The 15603-nt window shown below is 44.5% G+C and overlaps 1 protein-coding gene across 2 annotated transcripts in view; it reads right to left on the bottom strand.

The window, feature by feature from the left end:
• Window positions 1-6585, bottom strand: part of DMTF1 (cyclin D binding myb like transcription factor 1) — a 30522-nt gene extending 23937 nt beyond the window's left edge. Inside the window, exons 1-2 of one of the 2 annotated variants that reach the window (XM_063323573.1) lie at window positions 6381-6585; window positions 275-391 (exon numbers count right to left, since the gene is read on the bottom strand). In XM_063323573.1, the coding sequence (XP_063179643.1) occupies window positions 275-383 (109 nt within the window). In that variant the 5' untranslated portion in view covers window positions 384-391; window positions 6381-6585. Of the gene's footprint in view, window positions 1-197; window positions 204-274; window positions 392-6380 lie in introns of those variants that run through there. The other variant, XM_063323575.1, reaches the window with a different exon arrangement.
• Window positions 6586-15603: the final 9018 nt, after the last annotated feature.

The raw sequence follows: 15603 nt of genomic DNA, 5'->3' as shown, positions 1-15603 counted from the left end.
CAAACCAACCCCTTAGGTCTACAGAAATTTGGGTACATGCTTGGTTCTTAGAATCCATTTCCACTGAAATGAATCAGAACAGTTGGGCATGTACATACAGACTTTTGTGATTTACACTGAATTTGACACTTTATCCTTCTTTAAACTGAAACAGAACAAACTGCAGCACAGTAAGCTGAATCCAAGTAGCTCACAGAATTTTGAGGGCAAGGAAGTATGATGGTTGGATCAATGAAAAAAGAAGAAAAAAATACTATGCAATACAATTCTATACCATTTTGAGGGCAATGAAGTATAAGGTTCCCTTCAGTGTCCTGAGTCAAAGTCACAGAGTTCACGGTTTCTACTGTCACTGTGTCAGACTCTTCTTCAACTGTGCTCATACTCAAACCTGAAACAGCAACACACAGATTACTTTTCTTGACACAGACTGCCTCTTCGACCATAATGCTGCTTCCTTTATCTCAAAAAAACAGCATAAATTGCCACAGAGAATGAGGAACGTCTGTCCTTTCACATGAACAATTCCATGGTTTAAGACATTCATCTGCCTTCCCTTTTCCTGCACAATTACACATTGCAGAGGGTAACATCACACAGTTTCATTTTCCAGTTAAAAATAGTACCTAAACTCCCTATTCAGGAGCATTTGCAATCTACTACTAAATTTTTCTTTTAAACACCAACCTAGGCTACTACTTTTCCACATCTGCTATTTTTTGTCTCACTAGTATTTGTTACACTGCTCATTTAATAATTTTACTATTCTATAACCTAACTCTAGTCAGGACTAAGAAATATTTTTATAGTGTCGTACTACTCATAGCTGCACTATTTATAGATTGCTAAATTGCAAAGTTTTATTCTCCTTCCACGCATAGAACTAACTCGTGAAGCTTGTATTTTTCCTTTACCATTGAAACAGGAGCAACAGAAAAACCGGCTGCAAGCAATCACTAGTATAAAAAACTTACTCAAAAAAAAAAGTTATCCAGGATAAGCAGTATACACTGAAGCCAGTGAACTACAGCAATACAAAGTGCTTTGATAATCTCATTTCCACTAAAAAAGTGCTACGAAGAAACCCAAAGCTTATGAAAATTTCAATGTAAACTAGCACTATTACTAATTTTCAAATAAAACAAAACCCCACAAAAAGAGTTCTAATCCTTCAAATACAAAGAAACATACCCTTTTCTGCTGCAGAAGCTCAATGAAATTACATCTAAAATATTCAGAAGCTCTGCAATGATTTCATGAGATTTGAACACCTGGGGTTGGTGACTGCCTTTGGCAGAGATTTATAAAAAGAAAATATCATCTACTTCTCCTTGAAGTGCTCAGTTCTTATGGCGTTTTCTCATGTATCAACAACAGAAAAAAAAATCACTAACTATAGCTTAAAAAAAAAATAATCACAATTACATTACAAAGCTTTCATGTACCAGGCAGGGATACCCATGTACCCATACGTAAGTGGAATTCACAACCTGGATTTTAAATCCTCGGCACAATGTTAACAATATTGGTTCATCAAGAAATGATTTAAATTTTAATCAAACATGTTCTTTGGTATTGAAGATTCCCAGGAGCAGTGTTTTCTTGGAAGGATAAAACTGCTACTAGTCTTTCAATAAAATTACTTATTACCTTTCAAGTTTGATGAAGATTTGGCACATCTATAAGCACATGTAGTGACTGATTCCTGGAATGAAGTGATATTACCCTTCTGAACATGTCAAATATTTCAGATACCATTGACATTTTAAATCAGAGGGTTCTCAAATTTACTTTCATATCTACCATCAGCAACAGCTCCTTGCTACATGCAAGTGTAGGAGGCAGTAGCTTCCTTGGGATTAATCTGCTTCTGAGTTCTACAGCCTCTGCCCTATGCTGTACTAGAAGTGATGTTTGCTGCACGGCTACAGTACTGATTTTTAAGAACAAAAAGAGGCATCCTTAACTCTAAAACATGAAGAAAGAAATACAAAATGTTATAACTAAGTTAGGAGACTGTAACTTCTTCAACTCCGTTTTGAGTTATTCATTTAACTTCTTAGGAAGGAACAAACTGGATAATTCTGGACGGCCAAAAGAAATATGTAAGATTCTCTTTTCCATGTTCATATGCACAGTAAATGCAGGCTCTCCAGAAAAAAACCAACAATGTCCTGTGTCAGATACTTGAGATTTAGCATATCTCAAGTTTTCTGAGTAAAGGTAATAATCATAACCAAGCCTCAGTAAAAACTTAGGAAGAGCCAAATCCTTGATCTGACTGGAAAAAATTGCATGAACTTTAATGGCTTCGGACCTCAACTGAAAACTAACTGCAAAAAAACATGAGGAGTCAAGTCAAAGTCAAATACATGTTTTGGACAGTATTTTTTATTCATTAGACTATACAAATAAAAGAAAACTGAAGGAAACAAACTAACTTACTCTTTCAAGATATATTTACACCAGGACAGGAGCGCTAACCCATGAAGACATGAATTAGTGACAGAAAGGTGAGAAAAAAAATCTTGAGTAAATGTGGTGGTTCTTCTGTGTGAATAGGCAATAATCTTCAGATCTTATAAAAATCACTGCTTCACGCTGCAATAATGATGGAACTACCACATAGGCTGAAGATAGACCAAATACGACATGTGATGGGACCTCTTGGAGTTTACAGGGAGCTCCTTGGAGAAAGCACAGTGCTGCTGCAGGAGACAACGCCCTCTGATGCAGCTTTCTTTGATACTGGCTGCAGGCACACTGTACTCGCCCGATGTCCTTGATTTATCACGGGATGACAGCTGAAGCCATGCTAAACAACGCCATACCACCGCAGGGGTCTTTTAGGATGTGCCATGCAAATTCTGTTTAATACAGACACCTGCAAATTCCCTACACATCCACTCTTGGAAAAATTAAATACAAAGTTAATGACAGCGAAGGTTTCTTAATTAGTGAGAATTATGACATGTACAGTCTCGTCACCTCCAAATTATCACCTTCTTTTCATAACTTACACTAAGTATGCTTTTGAAAATGCATTGCTTTCTATTTAAAACTAAAAGCTTGCTTTAATTTTAAATGCATGACCCAAGACTTTTTTTTAATCCTTGATTCAAACACAATCTTTACAGAAATACCTATCTACCACTAATATTTTACGTTCTGAAGGAGGGTGTTAACTTGTGGGGGAAGGGAACACTGTGGGATGCACATACACTACCAGCACAGATGCGTATTACGAAATGCAGTGAAGATAGCATAATCTTAAATTTCTAAGATAGCAGCTTATAAATCACTGTAAATTTAATAAGCACTTTTTGACTTGTTAGATTTTTGGGTGCATTTACCAAATGCAACATTTTTAAGAATTGCATTACAGTTTTAAACAGGTTTCAACATGCAATCAAACAGATAGTTCTTGTAGGCATAGTATTTTCCTATTTAATACAGAAATTCAATATAAATTTTCCACTAAAGCTACATAATAGAGCAGTTCTTATTTATTTGGGAAACATGCAGCAGATTTAGGTAGGAAAAAACCCACAAAGCTGATTTTATACTGAGTTACAAAAAAAATTTAACATTTTTATGCCACATCCCTGTAATTGTAAATCATCTTCATCAGGCAGATGGGGGTCAATTATTCTGTGGGCTGTAAAAATTAAGCAGTTCTATAAAACAGTATTCCCACCCTTGCAGACAGACTTCTGTCATTAAGCCTCCTTATTAATGGAATGTTATGTCTACTATTCTGTAGACTGGTGTAAATCTCTTAAATTTTCTACATGAAATTGTATTAAAGGCTGTGTTCTCTGCACTGGGCAAAAAGTAATGTATATTTCACTAAATCCTGTGAGAAGCAAAAATTGAAGTTTATTAAGGGAGGCTTCTGGCTATTGAGGCATTTAACTGGAACAATCACATGGGATGCACTGGGATTTCAAGGGTTCAAGAGTAACACAAAGGAAACAAAGTCATGACAGGAACCCATATACCTCATATTTAAGGAAGCCTGAATGCTTAGGGTATTCCATACCATGGCTCTTATGTAGTCAGTTCTTACAATACATAATAAGGAGTTTTTACTCTTCAACTAGTGCCAATTCTCTTATGCTATTATTCAACAAAAAACCTTTTTCCCACACCAGATGGGTTCCACCCAAATCTAAAAAATCCACCACAAAGAAATTGTCTTTAACATCTGCAGCAATGGACATAAGAGAGGAGCGAACCGGACAGGTAACAAACACAAGGACCCAAAGACCTGAGTTCGAGACACACAAAGGTTTATTAAAGCGTATCAGCACAAGATTACAGTCCTTTAGGAACAGCTACATTCTACTCATCAGTGGTATTTAGAGAAATGGGCCATCACAGAAACCGAATGGGAGACACAATGGGACAAACTGTTCTCATTTGCATTGATCCAAATTTGGCAGAACTCCATGAGTTCTAGCCTATCCATTGATATTTTAATAAAAAGCACCGAACATGCTTTAAATGTCACACAACGAGGTGGCGGTCGAGGAGATAAGTCCTAGCTCCTCCAAAAGAAAAAAAAAAAAAAACAACACAGAAAGTTCTAAGTTTTCTTTTTCAGTAACAGAAAATGTCTCTCAGGCACAAAGTTATGACCATCAATAAAAATCTTTGTAAGTATGGTATGTGCTAAAATAAATATTCTTTTTATATCAATCAAGTTTAATTTAAGCACTGCAGTAACTTCTTCACCTTACAAACAACAGGCAGAATTTTTGCATGCAATACAATTTGAAAAGTTGATTGTTATCCTAACCGTACAAGGCGTAAGATCGATAAGCAAAGCCACACCTCTGTTGCTTTCTGACAAGACAAGCACAGAATTAACGCTCATAAATAAGGGACTATTAGAATATGTAAAATACAGTAGGGACACATGGAGGTTTTTATTCCTTATATACCCATCTTTTATAATTTTGAGTGGTTAAGACAAAAATCAGTATATTTAGGCATTCTATTTAAGAAGTTTTAATTAATGTTTAATCTTTTCGGTAAGTCAGAAAACATTACCTAGAAAGTTTCAGTAAGCGTCCAGAAAACAAGCATGAAGTTGTTGCCATTATTATATTCACATGGATTGACGGAAATGAGGATTTGAATGAGATGCGTTCATCTCATTGCAAAGCCTACATACATCTCCTGGTTTTTCAAAGGATTTTAACTATGTTGCCAAGAAGCCAATTTACATCTATGGTCCGAGCAGCGCTGGCAAACAAAAAGCATTTTCTAGATTACTTCAATACATAACTCACAGTGGCCAGGTGGGGCTAAGCAATGGTAACTTTTTGTGAATAAATACACAGGAATACTATCTGTCAGCTAAACAGGCAGGTAGGAGAAGCGTAATAAGCTTCACCGTGCCCAAGTGCACAACCAAGAATAAAAAGACCTCAAAAAGAATTTAAAAAAAAGGAAGAAAAAAAGGCTTGTCCGACCAGAATCCTTTATTTTAGCAAAACAGAGGGCATAAGTCTAGTGCAGAAAAGCCTGGTACCGCTTTTAGATGAAACGCCTGATCTTGGCGGAGTTACACATTTCAGACTCCACTTAAAAATAAAGCCCCAAGCAACCTCAAATCACAAGTCTCGCTGGAGGGGGGGGGGGGGGAAAGATTAGGAAACCAAACAGATAAAAGCCACAAGCTCAGGACACCCCAAACGCAGACCCAGCAAGGGGAAATCGGGAGATTTAAGCGCATGGTGGCTTTTTATTACAGGTGGCTTTTTATTACAGACATCAAGGTAAGGGGAAGGGAATCTAAAACAGAAACATCAAACAAAAGAACCCCCGCACGCCACCCTCCCCCTTCTCCTGCCCTCACAAGGGAGCCGAGGTTTGGTAATTTCCAAGTTTTCCCCCGTTTTGCCGCGCCTCTTCCCGAATTTCTTCCTGCGCAGCGGTCCTGGCGCCCGGCGGCACCCCGGGAAGGCGGGGACACAACGGCCCGGGGGAGAGAGCCGGCGGCAGGCAGTGGCCCTGCCAGCCGCCTTGCCAGCCCTGCCCCGGCCCCCGGCACTGCCCCCGGGGCGGCGGCTCCGCGCCTCAGGGCCCGCCTCAGCCCCCCGCTGCCCCCCGGCCGCCAGCGCCGCCATTTGGTCCCGGGCGGCCGCCGCCATTTTCCCGTGCTCTCGGCGGGCGGCGGCGCTGACCGAAACCGCTGCCAGCTCCGTTGCCAGCCCAACCCGGCCCTGCCCAGCCCTGTCCGGCCGCGGCTGAGGCGCGGGGCCGGACATGGCCGCCTCCCCCTCACGATCCCCCTTTCGGCCCCACCGCGCTCCGCCGCCGCTGCCCGGCCGCTGCCGGCCCTGTCAGCCCGCAGGCCCCCGCGCACTTACTTCCTGTTTTGGGTCCGGGCACTTGAGAAACCAGGATGGAGACTCCCAAGTACCAGGATGGAGGCGCCGAGCGGCAGCGAGCGGCGAGGGGGGGGGAGAGGAGGCGGAGGCGGAGGCGGCGGCGGGACGCGGCGCAGGCAGCCCGCCGGAAGGGCCCGCCGCCCGCCCGGGGCCGTCGCTTCCGCCCCGCCGGCCGCGCCACAAAGCGCACGGCGCCGGGGCTGCCGCGGCGGCGGCGCCACAAAGCGCACGGAGCCTCCGCCGCTGGTGGGGGCGGGAAGGGCCCCCCTCAGTGTCCGGCCCTGAGGAAAAGCGTGTCGTTGCAGCCGCGCTTCTTTCATGGCTCGGTCGTCGTTGTCCTCCTGCCTGATGACCTGAAAAAAAAATTGTTAAAAAAAATGGTATACTATCAAAAACGAGCCGTAAAAACGAGAATAAACAAACTCCTGGCTGTGTGTGGCTTGTGGTGCTCGTTGCCTCATGGTGTGAGTGCCAGCTGGCACCCTGAGCCGTGGGGAAAAGAAGCGACCTGCTGAGCCCCCTCACAGACAAACCGGGTAGATCAGGGCAAGAGGGTGAGCAGAATCCCCTGCCTGCAGTTTTATGTGTAAAAACCTTATTGCACATTGAGAATCATAGAATGGTTTGGGTTGCAAGGGACCTTAAAGACCATCTAGTCCAAGCCCTGCCATGGGTATGGTCTTCTCTTAGACCAGGTTGCCCAAAGCCCCATCCTGCCTGGCCTTGAATACCTCCAGGGATGGGGCAGCCACAGCTTCTCTGGGCAACCTGGGCCAGTGCCTCACCACCCTCACAGCAAAGAATTTCTTCCTCATATCTAATCTAAATCTCCCCTATTTAAGTTTAAAACTGTTACCCCTCATCCTATCACTCCACTCGCTGATAAAGAGTCCCTCCCCATCTCTCCTGTAGCCCCTTTAGGTACTGGAAGCGGCTATAGGGTCTCCCCAGAGCCTTCTCTTCTCCAGGCTGAACAACCCCAACTCTCTCAGCCTGTCCTCATAGGGGATTCTACCACAAAGCCCCTTTTTGGCTACTTCCCTTATGTGGTGGACCTCCAGCCACGTCCTCCCCCAAACCTTGGGAGCTTTAAAATGTGCCTATGCCCTCTCTAAACAGCTTTTCTGCAAACCTTCTTCACAGGCTGTAGGCATCCCAAAGCCTCAGGAGAGGCTTGAAGAATCTGTTCGCCAGGCAGGATTCAGTTATCTTAAACATCTGGTGCCTTTTAATACCTTAAAATGCCAAGTGTCGAAAGATGCCTGCGGGGGACTGGTCAGCATGACCAGGGGAGACCTGTGTCCTTCTGAAACAGCAACTGGAGGGAGGCAAGGCAGGACAGATGCCTCATCTGGTCTAGGATATCTTAAATGGGGCTAAATGGCTACAGTGAGGCAACTGCATCTTAGCCATAAGGTTTCAGGTCACTCTTGTTGCCCTGAGCATGCTACACCTTGGAATACTGGGGCGATCAGGGTCCTCCCTGCATTGCTCTTCCCAGGGGGTTTCTGTGGAAGGGAGCATACCAAAGCTTGGTTTCCCTGTCTCTTATTGTAGCTTAAAACATAGTAATGAGGAAAAAAACAGCATTTGCGCCTGTAAAACAAATGCTTGTAGCTGGGACATGGAAGCAGAGAGGCTAAGACTCAGAACTGTATTGGGGAGACAAGGCAGGGTAGGGAGGAGACATTGCACACAAAATTATGGTGTTGAAAGAATGGAGATGAAATGCATGGCTGGGACCATGGAGAAGGTAGCTGGGATGATGAGCTGAAAGCAGGATCTATAGCATCTGTTTCATTCGAAGTGCACTTAAATTAAGTCTGGTGTCTGTGTATTTGGTCTTTCTGGACATCAGACCTTGTGGATCTCAAATTCCATGTCCAGTGGTTGACTTCCAGGGAAAAGCTTAAGTGCCCAGTGGCCTTAGGCACTCCTTGGCCAAAGTAGAGGTATAATTCGCTTTTCTAGGGTTGCATACAGCTGTTTGATTCACCCACCCATGATCTCTTGCAGGTCTCTGATTTTTTTTTCACCAATTCTTGCAGCAAGTGAAGCAGGGACCCTATGTTTGCCTTTTTGGAAGTAGATCTTTGTTTTGCTTTTTTTTTTTTTTCCCCAAAGTGGCTGTGGTCTTGCTTTAAAAATAACAGGATATTACTTAGTTGAGCTGTACCAAAAGGCATAATCAGGAGGCTGAGTACAGACTATATAGGAAGCAATAATTTTGACATTGCATATATGTCTTCATCACATGAAAATTTCTAGAAAGACCTCGTGTAGTAAGCTGCAAATACAAAGAGGACTCCTTCCATACCGTGCTTCTTTTCCCCATATTTTATCTCCTCTGTTACGAACATTTTTCATGCTGGGTATAAAGTCTTTCTCCTTATTGTCTTTTTATCTTATTTATCTGGATGTACCTTGTAGAAAACAATATTTTAACTGCAAAATCTGTACCTCCTTTTTACGTAGTGGTGGTGTCCTGGGATGTGTCATAGTGAGATATGAAGATGGTAAGATGCTGCTGCCCGATCATGTGGCAGGACTTTGTGGGCTGGAGCAAAACGAACTGAATGTGACCGTCCTGTGTCTTGGTCACAGGTGTGCAAGACTTTTTGCAGTTTTGGGATTATGACATCCATTTGTGCCACATTCCCTGTTTGTGCAATGGAAATAATATCACTTTCCTGACAGATGCACAATATAATCACACTCAGGAACATTTACTTTATATCGAGTTCAAGGTATATGTAGAAAAAGTGAGTTCTCTGGCGTTCCATGAACAGGATGAAACCTTACTCTATTAACGGACTCTTGTTCCGTGAAGCAGATGATATTCATGGATCCTGAGTTGTCTCGTGTTAAGGGAAAAATTACGTGCATATATCCCTACTTAAGTTGATGAAAGTATCAAACACAGAGTTTGCTATGGACCTAACAATCCCCTTCTTAAAGTAGCAGTTAGTTTTTTAGCCGTCTATACAGTTTTCTTCCGGAGGACCTATGTTCCTGCTAGCCACCAGGTGTCTCTACTGCAATGTGTTCTGGACCCACCAGTTGCGTCCCGGAGATGGAACTGTTCTCTGCTGGGATGAAGTTAAAGCTAAATTAGCATTGCTCTGGAGGTGCAGTGTGTTCACTCCTCATCAGGCATTAGGGGGAAAGTGAGACTGTGACACTGCTTGATAAGAAGAAGATGTGAGATGAAGGGTCATCAACATGCTGATGACTCACCGTAAATCCCGAAGGCAAAGCATAAATTTAATAATCCTAAATCTGATTACATGGATGGTGAGAGGAAGTACAGAAGACTGAAAGTGTGGTATAGATAATTTTTCCTAATAGAAGAAAAAAAGTTTTATTCTGTAAGATTCAAGAGAAGAAAAGCAAAAAGTAGAAGTTAGAGAAGCCCTTAAATCGTATGTATTAAGCACTGGGAGGTGGGCAGAGTGGATCATGTACAAGATGACAAGCAGTGTGGCTGGCCTTAGCAGCTTGCTTTTGGACTGACCCGTAAGACTATATGGTGTAAATATGAAGTAGGTGACAGAGAGGAACAGTAATCAGTATAGGAAACCCTGGTGCAGATTTTGATGCAGCTGGAAGAGAAAATCATAGATCTTGTTTATATTATCAAATCCATGGGCTGGAGTATGAACACATCGCTCACTGCCTTATGCCTCTCGGCATCGCAGGTGACGTGCAGCTCAGGGCTCGGGGCAGAAAAGGCTGGTGGAGCTGTCACAGGGCTTGGCAGGTAGCACGGATGAACTGACACAGGGATCTCCCCGATGTCAAGTCAGAGCAATTAGCAAAGGTGCAGGAGACACTTTGCACAACTCTTTTATTTCTGTCTTTCTCCCTCATGTTAACTGGCTGGCATCAACATGCCTAAAACCTACCAAAATTGCTTTAAACATTGAAGTCCTGCAGATCCCAGCAGGCAGTCCAAACTGCTAATGCTTCAGATCAACCTAACCACTTAGAGCACCCCTGTCTGGGAAGTCCCTTAGGCTCCTAACTTTAGTTTCCCAGGGATATGTTAAGTATTTCTGTTCTGAGATAACAGCCACCTCCTGTCCTCAGCTCCCCTGAGATGCACTTTCAGACAAACATTTGGGGTGAAGCTGTTCCTTTCCTTTGGCGTAGAGAGCGCCAACATCCCAGTAGGTAAGCCCTCTCCTGCTATGGACAGGTACAGGACCATTCCCTGGAGCTTCAGAGGACGTAGTTGTTGTGGGAAAGAGAGTCCTGAATTTGGAGGAGTTTTTACTTACCTTTAATTTATTACCAGTTGGCACCAACTTCTGATCCCTGATTTGGGTATCAAAAAAGAACATAAACAATCAAACACTGAATTAAACACTTTTTCTCCCCCTTCTGCAGATTCAGCTTCCCTTAGATGCCTGGTGGGTTTATGTTTAGGCCATCCCAGTGCATTTGGTAAGGTGACAATGCAGCAGGCTCTTACGGGGTGTGTAACAGTCTCTTTCTGCTGCTTTTTGCTTCTTAATGATATTCCTCTGCTCTAGCCTGGGTCACTGATGGGCTGCAGTCCCTCAGGGGTGTCCCTGCCCCAGTGTGGGGCGTCCCTTGGGAGTGCACCCTTTTGGCATGGAGCATCTCCTTCCAAGAGCGCATCTCCTTCCAAGAGCGCACCTCCTTCCAAGAGCGCATCTCCTTCCAAGAGCGCATCTCCAGCCACATGTCTCCTCCGCTGTCTCTCCCTTTGCCTGTCTCTTTACATGTACCTCCTCCATTTGCCTCTCTGCTTTAAATCTGCCTGAGCAGGGGCTCCACGCACTCACCTGACTGGCTGGTGTTTTGGCACACAATGGCTCATTTTCAGCGGTTTCAGAGCTGGTTGGAGCTACTGTGAGTGTCCCAGGGCAGGCCATACCCTCCCCCCATGCAGGGCACACGCAGACCTCGGCTGCTCAAAGCCGGCCCTGTTGTGCCTCCTGCTTCTGAGGCAAGATGGGCTTTCCACTCCCTGTGCTGCAGAAAGAGTGGGAATCTCAAGGGTTTTGACTTCTGGAAGTTCGTGTTATGCATGAAATGATTAAGTGCAGAAGGAACTACTAATTTCAGTTCAGTAGGATCTTCGGTTGTATGTCTCTGCACTGGCAGCAGAAGGAGCTTTGATGCTCACAGGGGAACAAAAATGGCCCTTCAGCTCTGCTTTGGTATGTAAGATGTGCCTTGCTTAATGCAGTCTGGTGCACTGGTCCCAATTCAGACCCTGAACTGGTTTACTCTTGTCTGTGGTTTCGTGGAAAGATGCTGTCACAAGCTGTGCCTTTTTCCCCAGGCTGTTGGAATTAGCAGCTCTGGAGGTTCTCCTCATTTGGCTGCATGTATTTACTGGTTGTACCCACTTATCGTGAGCCTCTCCCTCTGTTGCTTTGGGCTGGTAGAACTGAACCAGTGATTTGACCCATCAAATGTCCACTGCTGTAACTCCAACCATTCCCAGTTGCACTGACAGGCGTCGGAGAGCTGAGCAGCAGTTTGGGATTCACATTCCAAAAATGCATCTTCATGTCAGTCATAAAAATTTTGCTCCAAGCAAAAGGCAAGTCCACAGAGAAGAGCTGGACTGTCCCTTGCGGATTATCCCCTGACTAAGCCTTTGTATGTGTGTTTTTCCATCGTTTCATGAGGAACTCTATCTTGCTGTTGCAGACGCAGAGATGTTACTCTCTGAGGGGAGGTGGCAGTTGGCACAAGCTGGAGGGAGCTAACCTAGAGGGAAAGACACCTCTCCTCACTGCGCTATCCTGCAACCAGTCTGATTCCTGTTTGTTTATGAGTTTGTTCATCTTTACATATATTTCTGTCTGCATGGATATGTATCTAATTACATATGGGCATGGCAAATATATTTATTACTTATTTATAGAATAAAATATTTTTATGTATAAAAAAATCTAGCATTTATATAACACTTGTCCATTCATATGCTCGCAGTTTGGTAGGTGCTGGCTCTGGAGGATTGCTCAGGCTCTGAAGAGCTGCCATGAAAGGGAGATGCCTGAGAAAGAGTAACAGAGCATGGCATGAGCTTGTGTGGCTTCTCCACTGCAGAGTGAATCTCCTGTACAAAAAGTTATTACTCTGGGGCCTGGCCTGGGAAAGATCCTGTAGAGAGTGGTCGCTCATTTTGAGACCTTGTCTTTGGTGACAATCTCATATATTTCTTCACTTGCGCCTGCGTGAGGCTGTAATGGACTGACCCACCTTGAAAGCCTCTGGTGAGACGTTTTGAATGCCTGCTGTGTCACCTACCCTCTCTCAGAGTCCTGGCAAATATTACAGAATGTCAATGTATTCAGGAACCTCTATAGACAGCCTGTGAAGCTGGGAAGGAGGACATTTTCCTTTCTTTTTTTTCCGGAAACCTCTTCTGAGACACATAAGTTACGATCACAGTCAGCCTAGGCTGCATGGGCAAGCACACTTACCACCTGGGTTGCCATCTAGAGGTGCCCAGCTCTCCCCGCAGACTGGGCCACAGCAGTAGCTATCCCAATGAACATGTTTGGTTGATATAGCTAAATATGAAGAAGAAAAAGGAACAGAGTCCCATAAACAGTAAGAAGAGGGCAAGTTGCCATCAAGGTCTACATGGGTCTGAGCTGCCAGTGGCTTTGGGATGATGCGTCCTTCCTGCTAGTGAGTATATCAGGAAGGGAGCTGTGCAATTCACAGGATCCATAAAGGATTTGGTGGCTGCAGCGAATACCCAGGAGAGCTGCAGGGGATACCAAGAGAACAGGAAGGAGGAACCGGTTTCTGTAGGATGGGTGTATGGACAGTAGAAGAGGAGAAGGAAAGAGTCTTTACAGAATCAGTAGCGGAAGAGAAGGGAGAGAAAAGGACAGAGCAGATGGGAAGAGCAGATGGATCCCAGTTGGGAAGCGACTTTCTGTGTGCCACCGAAATCGAAGGCGCTGATGGCAGGGGGAGGCATGAGGAGAGGGTGGCAAAATGTAGTTCTTGCTGTAGGAGGGACAGGCAAAAGCGGACAGGTGCTTTCTGCGTGGCATCGTACGCGGATTGCGTGGGCAGGGGCTATGGGTGGGCAGGGGAGCGGCAGCTGTGCCAGGGAGGGAGGGACGACACAGGAGACAAGAGCTGGTTCTTTGGCCTATGTTACCCATAAAATTCCAGTAATTGGAGCTGTACGGTCATGGTCTTGAACTCTTGGAGGAGCTGTGGGAGGAGAGTGATGTATTCCACGTTGGAAAAAGGCATCCTGTTCTGGAGCCGCAGGTTGATTTATCTTTCACCTAGGTTCAGCATTTTGGCAGTGTTTGCCAAATGCTGGTTACCATGAAAGCAATGACAAAGCTCCCGTGCATTTGAAAGGGAAAAAGTGTTTTCTTCAGGCAAAATGTACCATTTGTCGTGTAATTCTACTCTGTGCTGGCAGGTGGTGCTGCGATATATCCAGGAGCTGGGAACCAGCTTCAACTCAGAGGGGATGTCAGGAAGCAGCATCTACCATTCTGGTTTGCTCCTCAATTTGTTTTACTACGAAATGAAATTCTTCTCTTCGTTGTTCTGCTTCCAACTTCAGCTATTGAAGCAGGTTGGCCAGTTTTATTTTTGTCTCCTTGGATTAGCACAGAGCTGGCAGGCAGAACTCAACTCCAAACCTAAATCTTTCCATTGGAAGAAAAGCTATTCATGGCATTATTCCCCTCAATGTAGGATTTCCTTGTGTTTACAAAACCTGCCTTTTGGGCCCATGCTGGTCTTGCAGCCTCCTTTTAATGGTAGTCTGGAGTTTGTGTCAGTAGATGCACTGGAGACTCAACCTAAACAACCTCTGAGAGTCACCTCTGCTCCAGTTTTTAATGTTTCTTTTTATTTTATCTCATTTGCTTGATACTGTGGCCCATTTCTGATTGTTTTTCTTGCAACATACAGTGTGATTAAAGGTTTTTCTCAGTGATTTCTTTCTGGGAAACAACAGAAAACAAGCCCAAACCATTTCCTGTTGAAAAAAAGAATATTTGGAGGAATTAGTGAAGGGTGGGATCAGCCTATTTAATCTCTAAATTTAAAGGTCTAAAAAGCTGCTGAAAAGTCAGGGATAGACCTCATCTGCTTTCTAGAACTGCTAGAGGTGCTTAAACTCTTCACACGTCTCCTTGCTTTGCTTGAGAGGTCCCTGGAGGCCCTCACCCATATTCTTGGAGAGCGGCTGAAAATGCTGGAGCTGAAGGCCAGAAGCACCAAGAAAAAGAAAGACCCTATTTCTGCAGCCAGCACACTTGGAGCCAAACAAGGATTTCTGTCACTAGCCTCAGATTTCTCCAGTGAGGGTGTAATGTAAAAATCTCACACACTCCAGGGAGCTGGGTGTGAGACCCCTGTTTTGTCCTGCTCAGCTGGGCATCAGGATTCCTGCCCTGGGCTCACCGTCAGGCTCTGTGTAAGAAGAGCAGCCCCTGCCCCCGCCCCAACCTTCACCATCCCTGCCAGAATGCAACGTGACTGAAATGATCTGGGTTAAGAAAATAAGTATTTTTTGTTGGTTTTCTGCTTTGCCCTGGATCTTTTCAGTGACCCTGTTTTCAGCACAAACCCACAAAGCTGTTACAAAGCCATGGGAGAGGGCTGCAGGACGTGTGAGCAGAAGTGGTTGCAGGAGGAGTACCTTAGAAAGCTCTTTAGATGGCTTCACTGTTGAGGACAACATGCCCATGGACCCATGCCCCATGTTGAGGAGGAGCCGGGACACAAGCCCGCCAACTCCCGGGACAGGGATTGTGCCAGCAGCTCTCATGCAAAAAGAAGTGAGCACCAGTGCTCCTCTCACGTTTTTCCCTTTTAATAAACCAGTCCATTGGAGATCTGTTCTGAGGTGATGGCCAGGTGCATGGGTCTTCTTAGGGTGTAGGTGCCTAACACTTCCTGTGAATGCCTTACACTCAAGAAGAAGAGACAGAAGCTAATTTAGGCAGACAAGATCAGAAATGTCCAGAGGCACTTTTCTCTTTCTGACACCTTGAGAAACGTCTGCATTTACATCAGAAGGACCAAGGACAGGCCTCTGAAGTACAAGCATATCCGGGCCTCAGGCAGCAGTTTCCAAAGTCAACAATTCATAAATAACATCAATAATGACAGTCGTATCCTGCACGACTGAGTTCTTCAGGTGCATTTATCTTCCTGATTGCAATTCCAC

This window comes from Chroicocephalus ridibundus, chromosome 1 (assembly GCF_963924245.1).
Source record: "Chroicocephalus ridibundus chromosome 1, bChrRid1.1, whole genome shotgun sequence".
Taxonomy (NCBI): Eukaryota; Metazoa; Chordata; class Aves; order Charadriiformes; family Laridae; genus Chroicocephalus; species Chroicocephalus ridibundus.
This window is presented reverse-complemented; position numbering and strand designations above follow the sequence as displayed.